This window comes from Rhamphochromis longiceps, linkage group LG19, assembly GCF_057381845.1.
Source record: "Rhamphochromis longiceps isolate RC_006_pf linkage group LG19, R_longiceps_female_GT1.1, whole genome shotgun sequence".
NCBI classification, from domain to species: domain Eukaryota; kingdom Metazoa; phylum Chordata; class Actinopteri; order Cichliformes; family Cichlidae; genus Rhamphochromis; species Rhamphochromis longiceps.
Genome location: NC_140575.1, coordinates 14,746,201 through 14,770,759, shown reverse-complemented (window position 1 = coordinate 14,770,759; position 24,559 = coordinate 14,746,201). Strand labels below are relative to the sequence as shown.

At 38.7% G+C, this 24,559-nt stretch overlaps 1 protein-coding gene across 1 annotated transcript; it reads left to right on the top strand.

Moving 5' to 3' along the window:
- Positions 1–1,881: 1,881 nt before the first annotated feature.
- On the top strand, positions 1,882–24,152 carry tpo (thyroid peroxidase). The gene is made up of 12 exons (XM_085392220.1): positions 1,882–1,898; positions 1,998–2,158; positions 2,375–2,510; positions 3,838–3,967; positions 4,558–4,752; positions 5,531–6,013; positions 14,908–15,166; positions 18,294–18,464; positions 22,740–22,977; positions 23,055–23,263; positions 23,378–23,552; positions 24,146–24,152. Exons 1-12 carry the CDS (start codon positions 1,882–1,884, stop codon positions 24,150–24,152), a joined length of 2,181 nt encoding a protein of 726 aa, XP_085248346.1.
- Positions 24,153–24,559: the final 407 nt, after the last annotated feature.

The following is a 24,559-nucleotide window of genomic DNA, read 5'->3' as shown; positions in this document are numbered from 1 at the left end:
CGCTGGTTCGATCCCTGGGCTCTCTGTCCTGGTCGTTGTGTCCTTGGGCAAGACACTTTACCCTACTTGCCTACTGGTGTTGGCCAGAGGGGCCGATGGCGCGATATGGCAGCCTCGCTTCTGTCAGTCTGCCCCAGGGCAGCTGTGGCTACAACCGTAGCTGCCTCCACCAGTGTGTGAATGTGAGAGTGAATGAATAGTGGTATTGTAAAGCGCTTTGGGTGCCTAGAAAAGCGCTATATAAATCCAATCCATTATTACATTAAAACAAACAATGTTTGTTCACAGTATAAAGTTCAAGTGAACACTTTCACCTTTTGTTGCCTTATTTTAATCATTTAAAATCAAATGATTTAATGTGTATTTTAATATTTTGTTAATACCAACATTTTGAATGCTACGTTAATAATAAAAACTGCAAATACTGGACAAATTACTTGATTTAATATCCATCCATCCAGCTTCTGTTTGCCCTTTTAAGGGGCGCTGGAGCCTATCCCAGCTGTCTTAGGGCGAGAGGCAGGGTACACCCTGGACAGGTCGCCAGTCTGTCGCAGGGCTAACACTCACATTCCCACCTATGGGCAATTTAGTGTTTCCAATTAACCTATCCCCACTAACTGTCTTTGGGCTGTGGGAGGAGAGTACTGGGGGAGAACCCACGCAAACCACCAAATACCAGACAAATTACTTAATTTAATGTTCCAAAATGGCATCTATTTATTTTAAAGTAAGTTAGTTAAGTAAGTTAAGTATGTGAAAAGCAGTGAAAATTCACTTGTAACAACTAGAAATATCAACCTTTTTAAAAACACATGTGGATAGTTCTCAAGTTATCAATATTAAAATTTTGAAATATTAAAGTACAGACTCAAATACCACATAATATTTAAAAAGTACTGTACATTAGTACAAAGCAGTGTGGCAGAAGTGAACAAAACAATCTGCTGTACTTTGTGGCTTGTGCTTTTATTATGTTTTTATTCTAATATGCATTTTATATTACCCCTGTGTATTAGTGGCATTGACCTGTGAGTATATTTGATACTTTGCTAAGGCCTTATAATACTCGTGTTACTTCTCTGTCTCTTATGTTAAGCACTTTGGTATAACGCTGGTTTTTAAATGTGCTCTTTAAATAAAGATTGTTGTTGTTGTTGTTTAACTATATTTTGAAGACTGGCTGTAGCTTAACTACCTTCATATGTTGTTAGTGAGTCAAACAGTTTAGTTACTTTTTACTTGTGGTTGTTACTCAGATTACTATCGGTTTTGCACTGTAATAAGAAACTACAGATTTTCACTTGTACTTTACATTCCCCATCCTTGAAACCCCTTTGACCATTCCCCTTCCATTTTTTCTTTAATCCTGACCGCTGTGCAGGAACGCCCCGGTCATGCATTCGTCACTGAGCCACTTGAACTTTGTGCAGTGGAAAAGGACAAGTGTTGCTCGGTGCTTACGCAGCATTAACGTCATCGTGTTTTAATGCCCCAGATCTCTCCCAGAGATCTCCGTGTCTTTAGTCTGCTCACATAAATACATGATGCTTGAACAGTTTCACTGATAAACTGAAAATGAATGTGAATTGTCAATTTAATTATTGTTTTTGTTATTCCTTTTTCTAGTTTTAGTTCAAACAGTATATCTCCTTAGTCATGTTTTGGTGTTCAACTACTCCCAGTGTGAACTACTTTGTAGCATCTCAGAAACAAGTTACTTTGATCCATGTATATTTAATATCATCATTACAGAATAAGAACATGATAGATGAAATGATATTTTTAAAATGTCTCATGCTGATCAAAAAATACATTTTCCAGCTTCATCCATCAAAGGATTACTTATTTCATCACATCAAGAAAGCCTTTATGATGTAGATGAAGACTTACTCGACGTCAGGCAACGGTAATACGCCTCAGTTTTACCTCAAATAATCTGTGCAGAAAAGGATCAAAGGAACTCTAACTGCCCTTTTATCTGTTTTTCTCGCTAGGTGGACCAAACCCTCAGCTTCCCAACACATGCTTAAATTTTTTCGGCAAGCCGACCCTGAGACGAAGCACATTTCTAGGGCTGCAGAGGTTTTCCAAAAGACTCTTCGTGTCCTAAAGAAGAAAGTGAAACAGAGATATAATCAGGAGCTCACAACACCCGGTAGAATTACTTTCTTTTAGGAAACTCGGTTTCACCTTGGATGGAACATTTAGAAAAGTTTTCATTACATTTTTAGTCAGACCACCTTTACTAGTTCTGTCATTGTAAAACAGTTTAACCGGCCACACATGATCAGCAACAGAATTTCAATAATGTTTGCTCAGATTTAAAAGTTTCATATCAATCAGTCCAACTCTGCCTGCTTTGTTACTCTAGCTCAAGAACAACTGTTGTCATGGAAACATTTGAAGCTGATTGCAGAGCTGTCAAAATGTCCTCCTACAAGTCCAGCCACCTGTCGGTACACCCATCTCTACAAGTATCGACTGATATCAGGACTCTGCAACAACAGGTAGTTAAAATGACATCTGAACAACCGTTTCCCCTAAATGAAAACTTCATTTCATATCCAATGTAAATTTTGTCTTAGCAAGCACATAATTAGGCCTCCAGGCAAAACTACAGTATGTCAGGATTAGAAAAGCCATTATCTGTTTTGATAGTTTCGATGCATACAGGTAGCAAATAAATGTATTAATAATCATCAGCATCATCTTAAACTTAATGAAATATATTTAGTTATGTTCACTTCACTGCATGCTGTTTTTAGTAAAGCATTTCTCAAACAATTAAAAATAAAAACTTCCTGAACTAGTCAACATTCTTGAATATTCAAGTACCTGTCAAGTTTCAAATGTTGATTCATCAATAATTTGTATATTCATAATTTCTCATTATTTTTAATTACTGAAATGCAACACGAGCCACAATCTCTTCCTCGCAGGGGAACAGGTGAACCTGCTTCCTAAGCTAAGCCCCTTCAAAAACTTCCACTCCTCCACTGCCCACTTGAGTCCGACTTCAAAAGCATGTGAAAGCCTATAGTTTGCCCATTTTAAAGACCCCACTTTACAGCTTTAAAGAGTATATTTTCTGCCTGGTGCAAGGCAGTCTTGCCCTCTGTGGGTAAACTCACCCTTTAGAACCCTTGCACAGGGGTTATTTAAAAAAATAAAAAATATATATATATATTTTTTATAATGGCCAAAAAAAAAGGGGGGGGGGGGGGGTGACTCCTTGTTACTTTACTTTCCTAAAGAGATTGGTGTCAAATGCTAGTTTTCAGCCTTAATGTTGTCATAATGTTAATTTTGTAAATTATGGTGATAAAGGAGGGCATGTTTTGCCTATGAGCATTTATTATCATTTGGTTTCTTCCCTCGCTTGTGATGTCTAATTAAAAGGAAAGTAGAAAATTCTCAAATCAAGAAGCTGGAACTATGAAATGTTTGTCAGCCGCCAGCTGATAAGTTATCTTGTTATCTTGTGTGTGTGTGCCAGCTGTTGACGAGGAGGCAAAAGGCAACAAAAAAATAAATACATGACAGGTTCTTGCAATCCTTTTTGGTTTTAAACAGTCATTTAAGAGCATAAAATTGATGCTGTTGCAATGATCCTAAGTCAATGTGCAGCAACGATGATGTTTCTCACAGGATCATAACCACAAACTAACCGTCAAAACAGATACTGTCATTTCTGTACATTTAATTTATATGAATGTACTGAATGCACCATTTTAAACCTTAATAATCCAGTAAACTGGATGATGCTTTCAGTAAGGGGTTATACAGTTTTGCATGGCAGTATTTTTGGACACACTTCATGTTTCTCTTTGTCAGGCAAAATCCTCGCTGGGGAGCAGCCAACACTGCCTTGGTCAGATGGCTACCAGCTGAATACGAAGACGGGGAGAGCGAACCAAAAGGCTGGAACCCAGAACGGCTCCATAATGGATTCCAACTTCCCCCGGTAATCTACAAAATACCGGTCCAACAGACACAAAAGTCTTGGTGGATAAATAACAGAAATGTAGAAATGAAGCCGACTCGCCCTGCAAAACCCTGAGTTAATGTAGCATTTCATTTATTTTTCCTCACCTGTTTCACAGCAGATAACGTCCACAGCAATTTAGGAAGAGCACAGGAGAGTGTGAGATGACATAGATTAGAACCGCATTTATATATTGCATCTAGCGTATACACTACATCCATAACCTAAAAACAGTTGGTTTCTTATCATGTGGATAAACATAATTTCTTCCAAAAAAGCAGATGAAACCGTTTTGCTCACACTTGAATTCAATTTTAGTCCTAATTTATGCATTCATTACACAGAGTGAGGGCCTTTAGTTGGAGAACTCATCAAATATGCATCACTTGTATCCAGCCAACAGTTTACCACCATATCTGACTGCTGAAATTTACTACAGTGTTTCAGATAATAAATCAGAGTCCTAATATTCCATTTCTTATTGACTCACAGTGAGTGAACAACATCTTGATACTTCATGTGTTGCATTACTTGAGCACTACAAAATACAAATCCTGCTTTGTCTACAGGCCCGGACAGTCAGCAGGGAAATAATGACGAGTGCTTCTAAATGGAAAGATGATTCCTACTCTCAGCTGCTGGCGGACTGGGGCCAGTATATATCCCATGACATAACCCTGACGCCTCAAAGCACCAGCACCGATGGGTCAGATGTGGACTGTTTAAAAACGTGTGAAAATGTGCATCCGTGCTTTCCCATTAAGGTAAACAGAGAATCCATCATTTTCTTTATTTTTGTTGCTTGCACTTGTTTGTGTAAAAAATAAAAAAAAAATAAAAAATCCCTTTTTTCCTGGACTTTTGCACAATAGCAGCCCAGTGAAGCTCACCCAGTTTGATCCTGAGATAATCACATATTTAAATACATAAAATAACACAGTAATAGGTTCATTGTAGTACTTCCCAAAAAAACCCATTTACATTAAAAACAAACAAACTTTTAAAATCTCTGTTGCTATGAACTCCCTGGTGGTGGTGATGGACAGAGCTGTGCATCCTTGTTTGAAAAGTTCAAGAGCATGGTGTTAATGTTTTTGTCACCAGGCCTGTTTGTACTATAGGACCCTCTGTACTTGTATGACAGCTAGCTTTAAACTATGGAAAAAATGGAAGCCATGGTAATCTGGAGACCGAGTGCATGAGAAAAATCTCACACCATGCATAGATGTTACAGCTAGCTAGATGACAAGCGGTCACCTGCCCAGAGTTATAAACTTCTCCAACTGCCTTTAGTTATTAGCAGGAGCCCAGTCAGTCCTTTTTAATGCCATCCTACTTTGCAGGTGACATCTGACAAAATGACACCTTTCACTCTGGGATAAGGCATTGCTTTATATTACATACGTTTACTTTTCCAAATGTGAATTGGGCCTTCAAAATTCCATGACAAAGACGACAACAAATACATGTGGTAGATCAGCAGTAGTTTAAAGTTTACCGGAAGCCCTAAATGATCAGTAAATGATTCTATCCTCTCTGCAGATGAATGATGGTCTACAAGGCTGTATGCCATTTTTTCGCTCCACATCAGACTGCTTTGTCAATTTTCAGTCTGGTATAAGACAAGCCCTGCAGCGACAACAGCTCAATGCCATGACTTCATTCATTGATGCTTCTGCTGTCTACGGCCACAATCAAAAGCTGGAGAGCTTCCTTCGTGACCTTCCTGGCCGTAATGGAAAACTTGCTGTCAATGCCCGATTCAAAGATCCAAAAGGAAGGCCTTATCTCCCATTTGTAACCAAGCTGCCATCAGCCTGCCACCAAGATCTGCAAGGGGAAAGAGTTGAATGCTTCAGTGCAGGAGACAACCGGGTCAGCGAAGGTCTGCCTCTGACTTCTTTGCACACGCTGTGGCTCAGAGAACACAATCGAATTGCAGAGGCACTGAAACACATCAACGGTCACTGGAGCCCAGAGATGATATACCAAGAGACTCGTAAGATCATAGGTGCACTGCACCAGGTAAGTGACAACCAAACCCAACTGAATCAGATGTAAAAAGTGACACAAAAAATTCAGTTTCAGTTGACATTTCATGTGATTCATGGAACAAACTACTGAATTTAAAAGAAAGTATCCAAAATGTTAATTTACTAGCACTCAAGTAGGCACACAAAGGTAATTAGACTGATTAATTTGATGAATTCATTAGGCTAATATTTTGGATTCTGCTCAGATTCATTTATGCAAAGTCTGCAATCTGTCATTTCAGAATAAAAGTTGCACATTTTGAAATGTAGCAGCAATCTGCAGCAGAAAGGCAAAAAAGCTTTCAGCACTGTAAACTCTGTATTTCCAGGTTGCATCACACTTTTTCTCTTTCAAGTTTTTGCACTCTCAAGGCTACTTTGCAAGTACTTGCGATGAGTCAGCATCTCCCATGCAAACTGCAGTACTGTGCAAGTAACCAAAGCAGTCACAGGAAAGTTTGTGTCACAGCACCTTCTCTGTGACCAGATTCACCTGCCTTCACATGAGGTTGATAGTCAGCAGTTTCCAGCAGCCACTCGCCAACCGGTCAAGAAATACATTTTTCCTAGTTGACCAGTGGTTGCCAACAGTCTCCAGGCCTGTGTGACTTTTTATATTGCCAATTTTGTTTTTATTATAAACATCTCAAGTAGGCTAATAGTGATTTTAGTCATTTAAAACTAAATCTAAAATTTGTCAAACCCCTGTCCAATTCAATTTCAATTCAATTCAATTTCTTTATTGTCCCACAAGGGGAAATTAGTTTAGCAGCAGGAGGATAAGAACAAACACCCACCCTAAAGCTACTTTCAGTTTTGCATGCTTGGCCGCTCAAGGAAAACAAACATAATTCAATTTCTGCTATTTAATGTTTAACATTAACTGCCTAGTATTACCACAGAAGAAGCACCGTTTGCATTCACAGGCACGCTAACCTTTGAAAAAGCTTCAAAAGGGTACTAGATCAAATTTGAGAGGGATGGTTTAGAAATGAAACGAAATGCAGGTTGTGCTCTAATCTATGTGAAGGCAAGACCACTAAAGTTCTAATGGATTCACACGTAGTGGGGCGTTTTAGACTTTAAAATCTGGACATACCATCCTCTATCACCAGCGCTGTTAAATAAGCGTAGCTACGACACTAGACGCAGAATATGATGAAAATAAAAGCTACTGTGATTCGCAGCTATAAAGCTTCTGCCGAGTAACACAAATGATGCCTGAGGGGGAACAAACTAATCTAGCATTTATGAGCACAGTGATTTCAGAGTCTGCAGATGCGAGTGTGTCACAATTACGTGGGAGAGCTGATATGAATGAGATGTATAAAAGAAAAGAAGCGATTCTTTTCATTTGAAGTTACTCGAGGTTATAACAGCATTGACTGTATTGTGTCTGAAGCTGCTGTGCACATGGAAAACAAACTCTGGTATTTCTGTGATGCACAGAAATTGCAGGCATACAATAAAACAACACACAACATGTACGCTCTTGTGACAATCTACAAGTATAGAAACTTATATCCTATACACTTTTTAAAAATAAAAATCTTGTATCCCTAAAGCTGAGGCAGAAAAAGTGTCTTAGACAACATTGTCTCCATTTACTGTGTTTTTCACTTTATCATGTCATTTCATCTGACATTAAAAAGTGACACTGTAGGTACAATAGCAGTATGGGTCTGTAGCAGTGAGACTAAAGGATGGTTCAGGGTCGCCTGATACAGCCTCAACTATATGCTTCATCAAAAACGAAACCTTAAAAATAGAGAGGATGTGTGTCTCCTGAAACCAAACTGGGAGCTGGTTCCACAGGAGAGAGGTCTGAAAGCTGAAGGCTCTGCCTCCCAGTCTGCATTTAGTGAACCACAGTCTAATTCAGGGGTCCCCAATCCCAGTCCACGAGGGCCGGTGTCCCTGCAGGTTTTAGATCTCACCCTGGGTCAACACACCTGAATCACATGATTAGTTCATTACCAGGCCTCTGGAGAACTGCAAGACATGTTGAGAAGGTAATTTATCCATTTAAATCAGCTGTGATGGATCAAGGACATCTAAAACCTGCAGGGACACCGGCCCTCCTGGACTGGGATTGGGGACCCCTGGTCTAATTATTCAAGACCTTACTGAAGAAGTAACAAAAGCACAAACTAGATTTTCAACATCACTTAGAGGATTTTCTCTTTTTCACTGATCAGATAAAAGAAAGCAGTCCTGCATTGTTTTCAAGATGAATGTTTTAGCACCATGTATAAGAATGACAGTTCCCTCTGCGAGCTGAGCGAGACATTATGAAGATAAACAGTGAAAAGCCTTCTCTATGGGGAAAGCTCTGCTGATTTAATGAATTCAGAAGTTGTCCGACCCTGACAGCTGCTGTTTTAAGTCTGATGACTGTGAGGATCAACCAGCCATGGAATTCCCTGCTTTGCTGTCATTGCTGGTGATGCTGCAGTTTTCATATCTGAAAACTGCAACTCCTAAGCCCATAAATTGGTATAAATTGGCTGCAGGGAACCATTTTATCTTAAACACTGTTCACATTAATATTATACATATTTGCAAGTCTCTGCTTGTAGTCGCTAGAGACAGAACAACAGAAAATTATCATGTGAATCACCTTATTTTTTTTCCAGTCAACACCTTTACCCAGCAGTTGTTTTAAAGCTTCCTCTAAGAATCTTGCCCAGCACCAAACAGCTAAGAAACCTAGCTACCATTAATTTGTGCAGAAACATGTCCCCAAATAATTACTGTTAATTATCTGCCTGATTTCAAATTGGAAACTGACGTATCCACTGAACTGGTCAGTGTATTTGTAGCACTGTGTCCCTCCAGTCCACAGAAACAGCCAGTAAATGCAAGCAGCTACATTTCCTCAGTTTTGCTCCAAACAAAACACGAGTCTGTTCTTTCTTTGTAGGTTCTTGATAATGAAGTAACAGATGGCATCACAGCTATGATGGCTCTCTCATTTTATTTATTTTTACGTGTCTTTATTATCCAATAGATACGCTTTTTACTACTGCTAAAGATGAGATCACACATTTTGTGGCAGGCCAGGCTTCAGAGCTTAGCAGAAACTGTTACCATCTCAGTGGTGTTGGGTGCAGGCACGTTGTGCACTACAATGACTGATTGGACTATTCCTTTCAGCTTCAGGCAGAGGGCGATTAATGATGAAGGAAGCGTGTGTACATTCTTCATGAAAAGTGACGAAGAAAATGTTTTATGATTGAATGCAAAGGATTTGTTGCTTATACCGAAGGGGAGCGGTGACCCTGGCGCTATCTTAAAGTTTCCCCAAACATTTTATTAGCAAGGGGAAAATAAGTCAGATTTTGTGTGCTGACATTTGACAACAGCAGTGGATTAGAAACTAGTATTTTCAGGTGACTCAGGGACAATGCTAGGGGAAAGAGATTTACAATATTAAAAAGAGATGGCCTAAGGTGGAAGGGTTCTTTAAATAATTTGGGAGGGTGAAGCATAAAAGGCAGGTAAAGGATTTACATACTGAAGCTATGACCAGCTTGGAAAATCCCTGTATTGGAAGCAGAGTGAAAAGTGAGGGACTATCTAGTCTGACCAGCCTGCAAACCAGCAGAATGTAACGTTATCTATTTTAACAAAAGGGGGAGGAAAAAAAGAATTAAAGTAGTACAGAAGGGGGGGGGGGGGGTAAGAGAATTCAAAACTAAACTACAAGCACTTTTTAATACATGACAGATTTGTTGACTGTTTTTAGCAAGGCCTGCAGACTAGGAGATCTGTTTTTTCAGATGTAGAAAATGTAATCCCACAAGCATTTGGAAAGTATGAGGCTTGACAGCAACAGCTTGATACTGATGGAGTAACTTTGAAGTAATTAAGGGCGACTGAGTAAATACCTGGTATGATGGTTTACTACTTGATGTAAACTGATGTTGGAGCAACCAGTGATGACTTAATGTTTGATTAATGTTCTCAGTGTTTGAATCAGAGAACGTACTTGTGAAGAAAGGTAGGATGAGATCATTATGAATTAATCAGTCCAAATGAGTCACCATTACAGTATCTCCCAGCTCTAGTAAATATCATCATCCACCATCTAGTCCCGGATTAGGAGTCGCTAAGTTGTGATCGAATAATTATTTAAAGTGAAAGGAAACATGTAAAGGAAAATTCATACAGACTTCAGGGGATCGGGCTGCTTTTACACTCGACTGTATAATGCATGTATGAAACGCATGAAAGCCCAAAGTTCAGAAGATGGACTACAACATATGCATTTTTCCTTACAGCAACAGTTTTACCTGTTGTCCTCAAATATCACTTCATTCCAGAGATTGGACTAAAAAAATGCAACATATGCCAGAAATAATAAACTAAAAACAATATGCTTATTTTTCATGATCTAATGCAACTCCATTCTCCTTTCCTTGTTTAAGATTTCTACAAACAATGTAAAATTATTTAGATCAATCACCTACCTCAGCTGATCTGAAGGGACATCAGAAGTGCAGAGGGAAGGTGAACTGACACTCTGAGAAGGGAGACTGAGACGTTGTACACACAGGAGGGTGACTGTGGTAGTGGACGTGTGTGGGGGAAAATCACACAGCTGAACTGAATCTAACTGATGAGACAAGGGAAGCAAAACTGAACATAACAGAAGGGAGACTATCAAAATAAAACAGGAAGTAACAGAATGCAGGAATGCATACTTGAAAAAAAGATAGTGAGTGAAACGAACATAGTGACAAGAAAGACTTTATACAGAAGACAGAGCACAAAGATGAGACTAGAACAGACAGGATACGAAGGGAACGAAAGTCGTCAAATAAGGAACTGAAGAAAAGTTGAAGTCAGAATCACCAGGAGAAAATATTCTCAAAGGACTAAATAGAGAACTGCAAGAGATAAGACTCAGGACCGTGAAATAGATGAACTTCGATCAGTTAGTACGCTGTATATTCTGGATTTAGAGAACTTATTAACCACTACTTTCTTCATGCAAGGCAGCAACTGGACAAGTAGCAGATTTTATTACAGCAGCATCACGTTGGGTTTAACAGGATATTTTTGAAAATGGAAAACATATCAGCAGGTTATGGCATGAAACAGAAAACATGCTTATATTTAAGATTGACATGATCTGCACCACTTCATTTTGTTTACTGTTTTCATGAATTAGAGCAGTAATTATCTGCTTTCATTTCATAGGAAGGATAGTCCAGTGAATCTTTTGGTAAAAGATGTAATAAAGACCCACCTTTCCTTATTATTTAGAAATTTGGACCAGCTTTTAATTGTGAAACTTTCCTAAGCAAATCTGACTATTCATAGACATTCTCAGTTTTCAGGAACTGGTGTAGTTTTTGTGCCTTTTTCTGGTAAAAATGTTGACGGTTAATCAGGTTTTCAGTCTAATGAGTTGTTAATTAGAGAAAAAAAACAAACATGTTTGCTTTTTTTCCACAGTAGACATTTTCTGTGGAGCCAACAGAGAAAAAACACAGATGAAACTAATTTTGTTAACAGTGACTCATTTCCATTAAGCGTGAGCTCTTGTATGCAAAATAAAAATACTGGAACTTGATGTAGGCGTCGTTAACGTTGTCAATCACTGATCAGGTGAGAAAGAAACCAACCAAAATAAACAGATAGGAACTAAACAGGGTCACTCGAGATGCAAGAGTGTTCGAGAAACCATTCAGTAACACTTGTCTAAACAACTTACCTGCCACAGCTATTAACTTCTAATTCTTAATAATAATTGAGGCATACATAGCAGCGCCACTGAGAAGGATCTTTAATATCAGGACTGAAATGTCTTCCTGTAATGTGGAAGTTTGCTGTAATTGTGTCCCTCTGGGGGGAAAAGCATCTAACTGCAGTCCTTTCAGCAGCTATCAGCTCCTTGTTGTGCTTTTCGGTCCATATGGTTGAATCCCAACAGCTCTCACGAAGCCCTCCACCCCCTCCACCCCACTTTAAAATCCTCCTGCAGCTGTTCCCGACAAACAAGCTCACACGGGGTGAGTGTTTTTTAGAATGCTGTTTTCATTTTGCATTATTCTTGACAAGCTACTGTAAAAGCACAACTTTAATGCTTTAAATTATGCACTACATCAGTAATTGCTAACAGAAAAACCCACTTTCAGGCCAAAGGTACTGTAGGTAGCAATTAGGCTGGGAAGTGTTTTAAGGCGGATGCCAGTTGATGCATACCTGCAGACGTAGTATGTTTCTGTGGCTACACTGTTTATGTCAGAGTTATCAATCCAAAAATATTGGTCAGTTGCCCCCTCCATTCTAACTGTACTGGAATACTAATTATAAAAATCTAATTTAACTGATTGGCATAGAAATGGAGATTTGTTTTCTTCTGGTTGGACATCAACAGGAATGCGAGCAAATATGTTATCGAGCAAATAACAATGTTTACATTGTTTGACCGTGTGGCTGTCGTACTGCATTGCTCCTCCTACACCGGGTATGCTACAACACTAACAGAGACTGGGTGTGTTTAAAGTATATACAGAAAACATTTCTTTGAAGATTACACATTTTAGCATGGAGATAAAAATCAAAGCCAGAAATGCACACACTCACAACGTACTCTAATTAGAAGAAAACACTTAAATAGGTCACCATATGGAAACAACTTAATGAAAAGCTTTACACCCGAGTCAGCAAAAGGTTTGTGTTATTATTTTGTATCATTAAATATTCCCATGTACTAAAAAAGTAACATAAAATCTGCAGCTCAGGCTGTGAGTGAAAACAGTGGGGAGCAGGCAGGTGAAACTATCCGTACTTTGTTTCCAGTAGACTGTTTGTGGGCAGCCATTTCAAAACATCACTCTACAAGACTTGCAGAACAAACAGACTGAAAGGTCAGAAGCCATTTCAATACAGAGAGAAAGTCTATTATTTGCAGGAAACAAGAAATGATCAGCTAACAACATCTGGTTTCATTCTGACTTCAATCACAGTGCACAGTTGTGAAGGGCTTTTGCTTTTCCAGAAGTGTAGAGGTAATATCATTATGTTCTATTTAGTTGTAAAGTGGGAGAGACATAGCGGGAGAATTATTGTTAAAAAGAAAGGAGAAAAAAAACGATACAGTTTGAAGGGCCAGACCTGCTTCGCCTAAAGTGCTTCAGTCCATTAAGTAAGAGCCTCAGCTGTTGAACAGCATCACATTTATGAGCTTCATTATCTGAAAAATGCAATTCAACTGCAAATCATACAGCGTGCAATAACAATTAGAAAATAATTCTGTGAATTTACTTGTTATTTTATTAAAGGAGCTCTTTTAAAATTCCGTACTGCACTTTTATTAAGGTTTGGGGCTTTCTCCAAGCCAGAAAAATCAAAGGCCATCCCATGATAGCCTGGCTTTTAACCCCTAGTACAGTATGGATTACATTTCCAGGAGCCTTCTTCTTATAATGCAGCTGGGTGAATTAGAAGGTGAGGAATAAATTTCAAGCAAAAAAAAAAAAAGCCTGGCATGTTGTAAAGGAGATAAAATGAAGTGTGTGAAAGGTTGAACACAAGCACAAGCTCATTAAATGGAATACTAAACCCAACACTCATCAGCCACAACATGAAAACCACCTGCATAAGATTGTATACGTGGCCTTCACGCTGCTAAAACAGCTTTGACCCACTGAGGCCTGGAAATGAGATCCATTAAGGTGTTTGCAACCTGTGAATTGTAAAGTGGGCCCTCTGTGGATTGAGGGTTCAAACCTTGGGATATTTCCTGTTTTTAAGTAATTATTTTGCAGTTTTGTGATGTATCTGCATGTGTCTGCAATGGAAGGCTGCCTGAGTCACCATGGAATGAGTAAACGGTTTGCATCAGTGTTACCAGCAGCACATTCCAGTTTAATATGATGATGAATTTTATTAACTTCACTTGTTGATAGTTTTAATGTAATGTCTGATCAGCCTGTCTGATCTGTAATTGGTGGACTACAATAGTCTAATATATGGTTTTGGTTACTATCCTGTAATATATGACTCACTGGGCTCCTGTACTTGGTAGATACTTCAGTTTCTTGTCTTGAACCTGAGGAAAGTTTTTTTTCTCACTTTTCGGTCATGCTCAAAACCTCTTTGAATTGTTTTTCCAGGAGCCAAATTCCAGATGTGATGTGGCCTGAGTTCATAAAAAATCTTATATGAATTTGAGCTGATTTTCTGTCAGTTGTCACTGTGACTTTTCTCTGACTTTTCTTTTTTCCTCCTGTTTTTTTCTGTTTAGGCAGTACCGAGTTTAGACCTGCTAAACTCTGTATTGGTGAAGGTTGTGTGGGCCACATAAACCCTGAGGGGAATACCTGGTTTTTCCATCTTTCCCATTGTGCTCTAATCATTTCATCTAAAAAATGTGCATAAAATCCAAATTGGTTATTTTACTGTGTGTGGTTCCAGTGCTTCCTTTGCAATAAATAACTAACTGATGTAAAAATGATGGACGATCTCTCACTAATGTATGTGTTGGCTTCCGTGCATTTTTGTGTGTGTGGGGTTGCACCCTTGTGACATGAGTCGAGATTCGGGTGCTGAAGTGAGGCATTTATAAATAGTGATGAGGACAGATGAAATTCTCTGCAGTAAACCGTGAGGAAACAAGCGTGCAATCACAGCCAGGGTTATTATACAAGTAGACATTTCACTGGTAATCCTACAGGGATTCCTTTAGCTGTATGTATATACACATTCACAGATATCATTTCAGGTATTCAAAGAGGATATTTTGTATTTATTTGTAAAGTATGCTTCTATTCAAACTCAGTATAGACTTTAGAATTTGGTGATAGACACATAAAATCTTTTGCGCTTTTTCCCTTTTTCTGATGTCCATCCGTTTTCTTTTTTGATTCCCAGATCATAACCCTAAGAGACTATGCTCCAAAAATCATTGGCCCAGAGTCCTTCAAACATTACATTGGTCCCTACAGGGGATACGATCCATCTGTGGACCCCTCTATCGCCAACGTGTTCGCCGCAGCCGCATTCAGGTTCGGCCATGCTACCATCTCCCCAATCCTCTGCAGACTGAATGAGAGCTTCCAGGAGGATGAGCGCTTCCCCCACTTGAGACTGCACAATACTTTATTCAGTCCATGGAGAATAGTCAAAGAAGGTCAGTGCACTCATATGAGAATGGAAACCAATAACACATCCTGCAAGCACAGTAAACACACCGAAAGAAAGGAGGAAGAAGAAAAATACTCTTTTTAGGTCAGCTCCAGAATCAGCTGCATACATGCAGTTTAAAAAAATTTACACAAGCAGGATCAGAATTTTTGTTTTCTATAAAAAACCCAGAAAATGAGCGATACAGAGTGCACCCATTCACAGGAAGAATAATCGATCGTACAGGCTGTAGGGACCTTTTTTTTATTCATTGCCACTTCATGTTTTAACCTATTCTTTAATTTGACCAGAACATTAAGGTTATACATTTTTCAGCAGAACATTTTGGTATTGTGACCATTATGATCAAACTAACTGAAAACCCAAACAGCAGCAAAGGGACACATGTATTAGTGAGTAGTGTCAAGTTTCCACTTGGACGTTTGGTCCAGCCGTGTAGCTTAGCTTTCCGACGTTTGCATATATTTTGTTTTGCCACATTTCTTTTATTCACTGTTTTCCTCAATATTAAATAACAGCAAGAAGACTGTAAATCATTCTGATGATTGTGATGGGTTATATGAGAGAGCAATTGTATGTATGTTAAGTCTTTAAATCTGAAAAAGAATAATATGCTTTGTCTAAATTATTAAGTAAAATGTTGCAACCAGCTTCTTTTCTAAGCCTACAACAATTATATTCATTCCCACCTGTATTCATGACCACTGGGGAATGTGGGTTCAGTGTTCATACTTGGATTATGTTGTTTTCTAGCCACTAAATACTTCAGTGGTCAGCTTATTCAGGTTGAGGCTGTGTATACTTGTTTTTTTTTAGAGTTTTTTGCCTGCTGGGAATGAAAATGATACATTGAGTCTCAACAAAATCAGAAATGCCACGCACAGTCTTTCTGCTGTTCTCTTCATGTCTGCATGCTACTCTGGCTTTCTCCAGTATCCCCCCCCCAAATGCATAAGGTTAGGTTAACGACTGATTCTACATTGGTTGTAGATATGAGTCAGCGCATGACTCTCTGTGTTGATGCTGCAACAGACTGGCACCCCACCTCTTGCCCCCTTGATAGCTGGAATAGGCTCGACATGTAGCTCCCTTGTGATGTTGAAGTGGATAACCTGAAGTGGATGGATGGATCGATGAACAACTGTGACACACTCACCTTTTATCATATCCTAAAGATCAGAATTTCTGGGTCTGCTTACAAAAGTTTGAGGTGTTTTCATTTTTACTTTAAAATACTTTTCACTGTATTTCCATACAGTGAAAAGTATTTTAAGGTCATAGCTGTGTGCAAAGTGTGAAAAACAGATCCATAATAATTAGAACACTTACTTGGCTGAAATTCACATTGAAGATCATGTTCTCTGGCATGTGCAGACAGCCTCCAGCATTCCTGTACCATGCTTTTGGAAATACTGTTACAACCACATATGCTATATGGTGTGCAATTTTATCCTGGAAGTCAAACATTCTGTTCTGTTTCAAACTAGCTCAAATTTTGTGTGAAGGATCAATTTCCAAACCTAGATTGAGCACATCAGGTGAGTAGTGAGATCAAGAGTATGCTTGTTTATTTTCTTTCTTTCCCTTAGTCTTCATCAGGCTGTGCACCATAAATTCATCCCCCAGGGTGGGAATGCCGGTATCAAATTTGACTGTTATGTCCTGAGGGAGAGCATTCAGAAGAAACGATCTGAACTGCAGTGCTTGCCAGAAGGACATCTCATGCTGGCTCAGAGCTAACTGAAAACACAGGATGTTTTTTTTTTTTTTTTGCCCACACCAACAGAATCTTCGCTCACCACCTGGACCACTCGTCGGATTTGGCTCTCTGCAACTTAGTCCACTTCTTGAAAATGAAAAACAAGTTGATGGGTCACTGTTTGGACACACTGGAGGAGATCCAGCGTGTATCACGGATGGAGCTTGATGCACTGACAGAATGCGACTGTGAAAAGTGTCATTTTTTCCCCACAGTGGCTCTGCGATCGACCTCCACTTGCCATCGCCATTCCATACGTCATCATTCATCGTCTTTTGAAGCAGTTAAAACGATCTTTTAGGTTGTCAGAACGTTGCAATTGGTTCTCATGAATCTCATTTGATATTTTGTAATATAAAAATAATGAGAGATATTTAATCCACTTTAAAACTTCAACATCCATTTTTGAAATAAAAAACAAACACAAAACAAATAGTTATATATTATAATATTCATACTATATTATATTATGGCCAATTCACAATAATATTTATAGTACATTAAAACCATACTGCACAAAAACCTATTAACAGCAATTCACTGACCCAGAAAACCTTGTGTTGCTTTTTCTTACTGGGACCCATAGTGAGCATCTCCACTGTGATGCTCACTATGGGTGCGTCACAGCAGAAAGACTGAGATGACATTTCTCAGCCTTTCTGCTGAGAAATGTCATCTGGGTAGATTGACTTTGTGGATCCTATTATTTCTACTGCCCTGACCCCATGACATTGTACAATAAAATGTGGTCTACTTAGCTCTTCACCAGCTGGTCTCACATTTAAATGGATTATGCTACCTCAAATATTATCTTGACACCAGTTGGGATGTTTTGCTGACCTCCAGTGGCTGAAGCTGTTACCTTGCTGCTTCCTTGCTGTGTTCAGTTGCCTTACAACTGAAAACCATGTTTATTACTTTTATAAAACTATAAAAATGTATTGTCATGATAACCAGCATGTTCATCCTCAACAGTCCATTCATTCTATTTGCTGAAAAGAAATGTTTGGACAATGGAGGGCCCCTGGGAAGTACCAAATCCAAGCCCGGGAGTGATTTCTGAGCAGCAACAATGAAAGCATCCAGTCCAGAGAAAACAGTACCTTCCAACCATATGTTGTTTTTCTTGTCATTGTGGTCAACCCCTGGATTATAGTCGGGCTGTATTCCAAAAAAATCAATGAGGTTTTCACAGTTTAATAACATTGCAATATATTATCTTTTTAATAGAGAAAACAACAAAAAAGAAATACAAAGTCACAGTCTTAACAGCAACCCACAACAACACATGAACTATAAATAATAATTAATACTAATGACTCTGGAAAAATAAGTAATAGGCTTTTGTTTCTAGGGGGGATTGAACCAGTCCTGAGAGGCGTAATTGGATCTGCAGCGTCAGCTGTTAGCGCAGACATGCTGTTGGCTGATGAAGTAACAGAGAGGCTAGTGGTCCTTGATACACTGAAGCAGATGGACCTGGCTGCGCTGAACCTGCAGAGAGGACGAGATCACGGCCTCCCAGGTAAGATCTTGGCTGAGAGTCAGATCTGTCATTCAAATGCCATTAGATTATCCTCGTCAAATCAAAGCGACAGTAACCACTCCACACCCTGTTTAAAAAAACAAACAAAAAAAACCCACATCATTTGTCCTTCCCTTTGTCAACAAACTGTGTTTCTTAGTGACCATTGACAAACCATTGACATATTTAATGGGTGGTCATTAATATGAGTACTCTGTTGTTGCTTCCTGGTTCCTTACAGTGTGGACAATAAGGAATGAGCAGTGCTGTAATAAATTACTTTTTAGCTTGGAGCTATGTAGGCCCACAAGGACGAAGTAGATATAGAAGTGAAATTTTAAAACTAACAATACAAGAACAACATGAATTTTGGTATTTGTTTAAAAAGAAAAAGAAAAGAAGTGATCTGGCAAACAATCCTGCTTTTCTTGATTTGTTATTATAAAGCTGACAGATGAGTCATAAAGCCTGATAAGCACGCTGATCCAAATCAAACACATCACTCCCCTGAGCATCCCAGAGCATTTCACACTGATTCTGGGACGCTATTTGTGTTCATTTAAAGGAATAATAACACAGTATGGGAATTAAATTTATTTAATCTCTCACCAAGCATGCAAACAACATGATCAGTGACTGATGTTGTCCTTTCTCCTCATTTCTGCGTTTTCTCTTCTTACCGTCTCTCCTGACACCAGGAGAATAAAAACCAAGGCAATCATAAAGCTCTATATCACCGGAAACACCTGTGCATTATTTACCCAAGCTTTCATGCCCAAGCCAGCTCTGCCTTCTGCTCCTGTCAATGATCTTGTTTCAGTTCTAAAGTTTTGACTGTATTAATGCCATTGCTCCCACAAAGATCAAAGTTATCCCTGAAAAGAAAAAAAGGCACCATGGAGGAACGCCAAGCTGGTAAAAGCTCAAAAAAGAGAGCAGACAGGCAGAACGCAGGTGGTGGAAAACAAAACTTCATGTTCATTATGACATGTATAAAAAAAGACTGCAGCTATAGCTTGAAAGTTAAGTCCCTTTTTTTCTGAGATTGGTAATCAATATAACACACACACCTCAATGCATGAAATAGCTGTGCATCTTTTTTAAAGTTGACAGTCTGTGAGGATAAAGTTTGTATTCATATACACTGGTGAAAATAACTATTTGAATTTGTAAGTTTGCCCACTTAGAAAAGAAAGAAATGAACTGTCTCTAATTTTATGGTAGTTCTATTTTAATGGAGAGAGTCATTGAATGAAATAAGCATTTAATCCCCAAACAAAACATACCTTACTCTACTACTTTGTGGGGAAACCCTTGTTGGCAAGCACTGCAGTGAACCCTTTGTTGTACTTTGCCACCATTTTTTTTTACACAACTCGAAAGACACTCTGTAAAACTTTTAGGTTTCTTTGCTTCTGTTTGGCAACTCAAAGCTTCAGCTTCTTCCATAGGATCGTGTTCTAATAAAGTAAAGGAGGTTCTTGTCGATAATTATATGGTACATGGACCTGTCCACTGAAGCAGCAGAAAAACAACCCCAAAGCATAATGTTCCCGACTTTGTGCTTGATTGTGTGGGTGGTGCTCTTTGAGTCATACTCTCTTATGTCAAACGGGTCGAATTGATTGCAAAGAGCTCAATTTTAATTTATCTGACCAAAGCACTTTTCCCCAAGCCTTCTCTGTTCACTGGCAAACAGACAAACTTAAGATGGGCGTGTAGATATGGCTTCTTTAGCCAGGGGAACTTGTCGGCAGTGCCTTATCAGTGGTGTTCTTGGTGGTGACGGTGGTCCCAACTGCTTTCAGATTATGAACAAGCTCCTCCTGTGTAGTTTTGGGCTGATCCACCACCATCCTCAAAATTATGAAACAAGACCTTGCACGGAGTTCCAGATTAAGGTCTGTCGATGGCTGTTTTATATTTCTTCCATTTCCAAACAACTCCACCAACAGTTGTCATCTTCCCAACAAGCTTTTTGATGGTCTTGTTGCTTTGTGAGCATTTCTCTAAGTGAGCAAACTTGCAGATTCAAATAATCCCCTCACAAGAGGAGTCATGAGAAAGAAAGAAAAAAAAACCCCAGAATATCACAAGAAAACGGCAATATAGAAAGTAGCACTGTGAAAGAATCCTATACAGCCAGGTGCGTTTGAAGCATTAGTGCAGAATGATAGATGAGTTCAATAGTGTCATAGCAGCTAGAGTCAGATTTAGGTTATTGTGTGCAGTTCTGTTCAGATCCCTTCATGTCTTAAGGGAAGTAAATGAGAGTATGGTGAGTCGGGTTAAGGTGGAAAGACTGGATTTGATCTCCTGATTTTTTTATTCTTAATGTCATGCCAAATTTCCACAGCCATTGCTAAATATGAAGAATGGTCACCTCTACTCAACAGGGGACACATCCATTATAATCACATGGGTGCCAGAAAAAACAAAAAAAAAGCAAAAAGTGTGGCATCCAGGCTGTGGTTGCACAGTTTGTTTATGGGGAAGAACTGTACCAAAGGGTGAGCTGTAATCAGCAAAAATGATCTTTTGATTCATTTTCCAGGTGAGAGAGCACTATCTGCATAGCTGTAGAGATCTGTTAGGGCTGCATATATACTGTATGGAAGAACTCGCATGAGTTTTTAGCCTTCTTTTATGCTGCTTGTTTTACAGCAATTTGATGTTCCAATTTAAAGTCACTGTCCACAGCAGCCCAGCAGTGGTTGATTGTGATAAGCACACGTTAACCAGGATCCACCCATCCATGAATGAACCAATCTACATAGCATATATAGCTGTCATAGGGAGAGAGGCGGGGTGCATCCTGGATAGGTTGCCAGTCACTGGCTTCCTGCATCTTGAGTTAATAAATAATTAAATCAGATAGGCAGTTTAATAATCATATCAATCAGGTGGATTTTACTTGCCCTGCAGTCTGGCATTCTTCCAGCTTCCATGATGACACGAACTCAGGAAATCAGAAAGTAATATCACCTGATTCTCTCACCTGCACTCTACATGCTTCCCTTTTTTCTTTTCATTCGTTTTTGTCACAGTACTTTTCTTTAACATTTAGCAATGATGTTAAAGCTATAGAATGGGAAGCTAGCATCAACTTAGTTACGTTTTTACATGACAGGAAATCTCAAAGGGAAAATGACTGAAAATATGCACAGACTGAGTCTCCTGGAACACAATCTGTTATTCACTTAAAATACAACGTCTGTACTTGAGGGGAAAAAGTGCTTTGCGATAACTTGAAAAGGGACTAAGATGAAAGTGAGAACAAATAATTTAAAAGGTATTAATTGCTTCACAAGTAATGTTTGACAAAATGGAAATTGAGCTATTCTTTTCAACATTTTCAACAGTTGATCTGTATATGACGTGTTCTCAAAGTTATCTGGTTATTTCATATTTCATGCCTTTGAAAAGAAACTGAATGCTTATTTTGTGATATAATGCTGCATGAGAATATATTTAAAGCTGTAAAAAGTGCTGGTTTAGATTCACAGAGCACCTATGCCTGTAGCAGGAAAGCCTGTGGCATTCGTGCTCACTCATAGGTCAACGTTTTTCTATTTTTTTGCAATGCATTCTATTGACTTTCCATGCAAGTTTAATCTTTTTTTACTGTACTTAAATCTTTTGAAGCATTTTGAATTGCCTTGTGTCTGAAAGGTGCCAAAATCTTGCATTGCCTAGTTTAACTCCACTGACTTTACACATCAGACTCTTGGGAATAGTTATTACCAATGTGAAAAAAGCTTTTTGCAGTTCCAGTGCAGCTGTGCTAAATCTCATATCCAAGGACCATGCCTTTTCCCTGGAACTTTTAGTAAAACGGTTATCAAGACTATCTTTTTCAATCTCTTTATTTGTATCTTTATATGTCTTTAACTTCTAGTCAATGACAGCATTAATTTAAGCAAAAGCTTTTTTAAAAAATATAAAAAAAATACGACATAAGAAAGACAACTTTGTGCACAACTAAAAACAAGACAGACCATCTTAGACTTTAGTTTTAAATCAGTGGGTTGTTTTCATTTGGTCAAGCTCATATTTTTGTGTCAGAGAAATCAGAGAAACGATGCTGCAGTGAGCTCTAGCAGTTCTGCTGAATGGGTTTTATTTGGACAGCTGGCGTCCCATTTCTTCCTGTTTCTAGCTAAGCTTTAATAGCTTCCTGTACGTAGTCTTCATAAAGAGAACTCTTGACAAGACATCCAAATTTAAATGAATATATTCACTTTTAAATGACACTGTGCTAAAATTCCTTTTCAGGATACAACAATTGGAGGGAATTCTGTGGATTGCAGCGCATTAAGACATTGGATGATTTGTCACTGGCCGCGGGAGACTCCAGGGTTGCTAAGAGAATACTTGACATATACAAACATCCCGACAACATCGATGTATATCCAGGAGGACTTGTTGAAAGGCTTTTGCCTGGCTCAAGAACTGGTCCTCTCTTTGCTTGCCTGATTGGAAGGCAGATGAAAGTGCTCCGTGATGGTGACAGGTACGTAAGATTTGTCTAGGTTGAACATTCAAATGAAATCAAGGCTTCAGTGAAACTTGTGTATTTTTCATTTTCAGGTTTTGGTGGGAAGCTGATGGTGTGTTTACCCAGCAACAGAAGGAGGAACTTTTAAAATTTTCTCTATCCCATCTGATCTGTGATAATAGCGACATAGGAGAAGTTCCTCTTGATCCTTTCAGATTGGGGAAGTATCCATCTCATTATGTCTCCTGTGATCAGATACCCTCAATAAATTTGGAAGCTTGGAAAGACGAAATGGGCGAAGGTCAGCCTGTGAAATTTTTGGCAAATCTTTCGCCTATTATTTAAAAAATCATTGCCTTAAATTGGTTTCCTTTTTTCTGCCACATATTAACGAGAAACATTTACCCAATTCCAGACTTAAAACGGTGTGGCCTTCCTAAACAGATCAACAATGGAGATTATATCTTGTCCTCTACATCTCGAAAACTGGTTGCTCTATACTCTTGTTACCATGGTTTCACATTAAAGGGTGCCGCTGTCATAGTTTGCATGGGCAATCGATGGTGTAATCAACCTCCACAATGTAACAGGTATGTAAACTATTTATGAACTATCTACTTGATGTTTACCTGCAGTACTTTATGTGAGGGATTCACATTGAAATATACTTTATAATGCAGATCCACCTTTGTAGGATTTGGTTGAGCACCACAGACATTCCCCATTTTGCAGGGTGTATATGCTTGTGCAGAACTACTGTCTGAGTGGTGCTTTACTGCTATCTGCTGGTACTAAAGGAGAGTGAAGTGTTTTAGCAGGGTTTCTTCATAGTTTGAGCCATTTGCTAAAGATCACTGACTCAATACGCTTGTAAGCCTATACACACTTATTATTATGTTAAAAGTATAATCAGGTAATTACAAATAACAGGTGTTTAAAAATGATCTTGCAAACACTGCCTCTTTCAGGCTGTAAACAAAATGTTTTCTCATTTTTTGTAAATCCGGTCATTGTTTTGGTTTTTTGTCTGTTTTTAAAAAAAGAAACAAACAAAAAAACTTTCCTTCATGTTTTCAGGTATTTGTGGGAACACGATAAGAGAATTACTCACCACTAATAAAAACTTGGCAAGCACGTTGCACTCATTAAAGCATTTTTCTGTTCTGAAATCTTGTCTGTGCAGTTCGTAATTCTAGGAAGACAATTAAAATATTTGTATGTTTTTTTCAATGAACACATTCGTTTAATGCTGGGAAAATGTTTGTGTTTCTCAGAAGATGTTCTTACTATAAAATACGCAATAAGATACCATTATGAGAACTGCGTCAACATTAAACCTCAATGAGTAAACCTGCTGGGGAGCAGGTTTACTTTATGTAAACAGGATTAGATCGCGGCCACGCAGGTATGTCCGCGTCATTCATACGAAAGCAACAGCGATATTCCACCACTGTTTCACCATAAATAAATAACATCAATGTAACTAAAGATAATGCAGCACTTGATCCTTTTATTGATTTCACACAGATACATACAGGTCATTTCCTAAAAAAGGGAAATGTACTATTAACATTCTATTACATGTATGTGATTATTA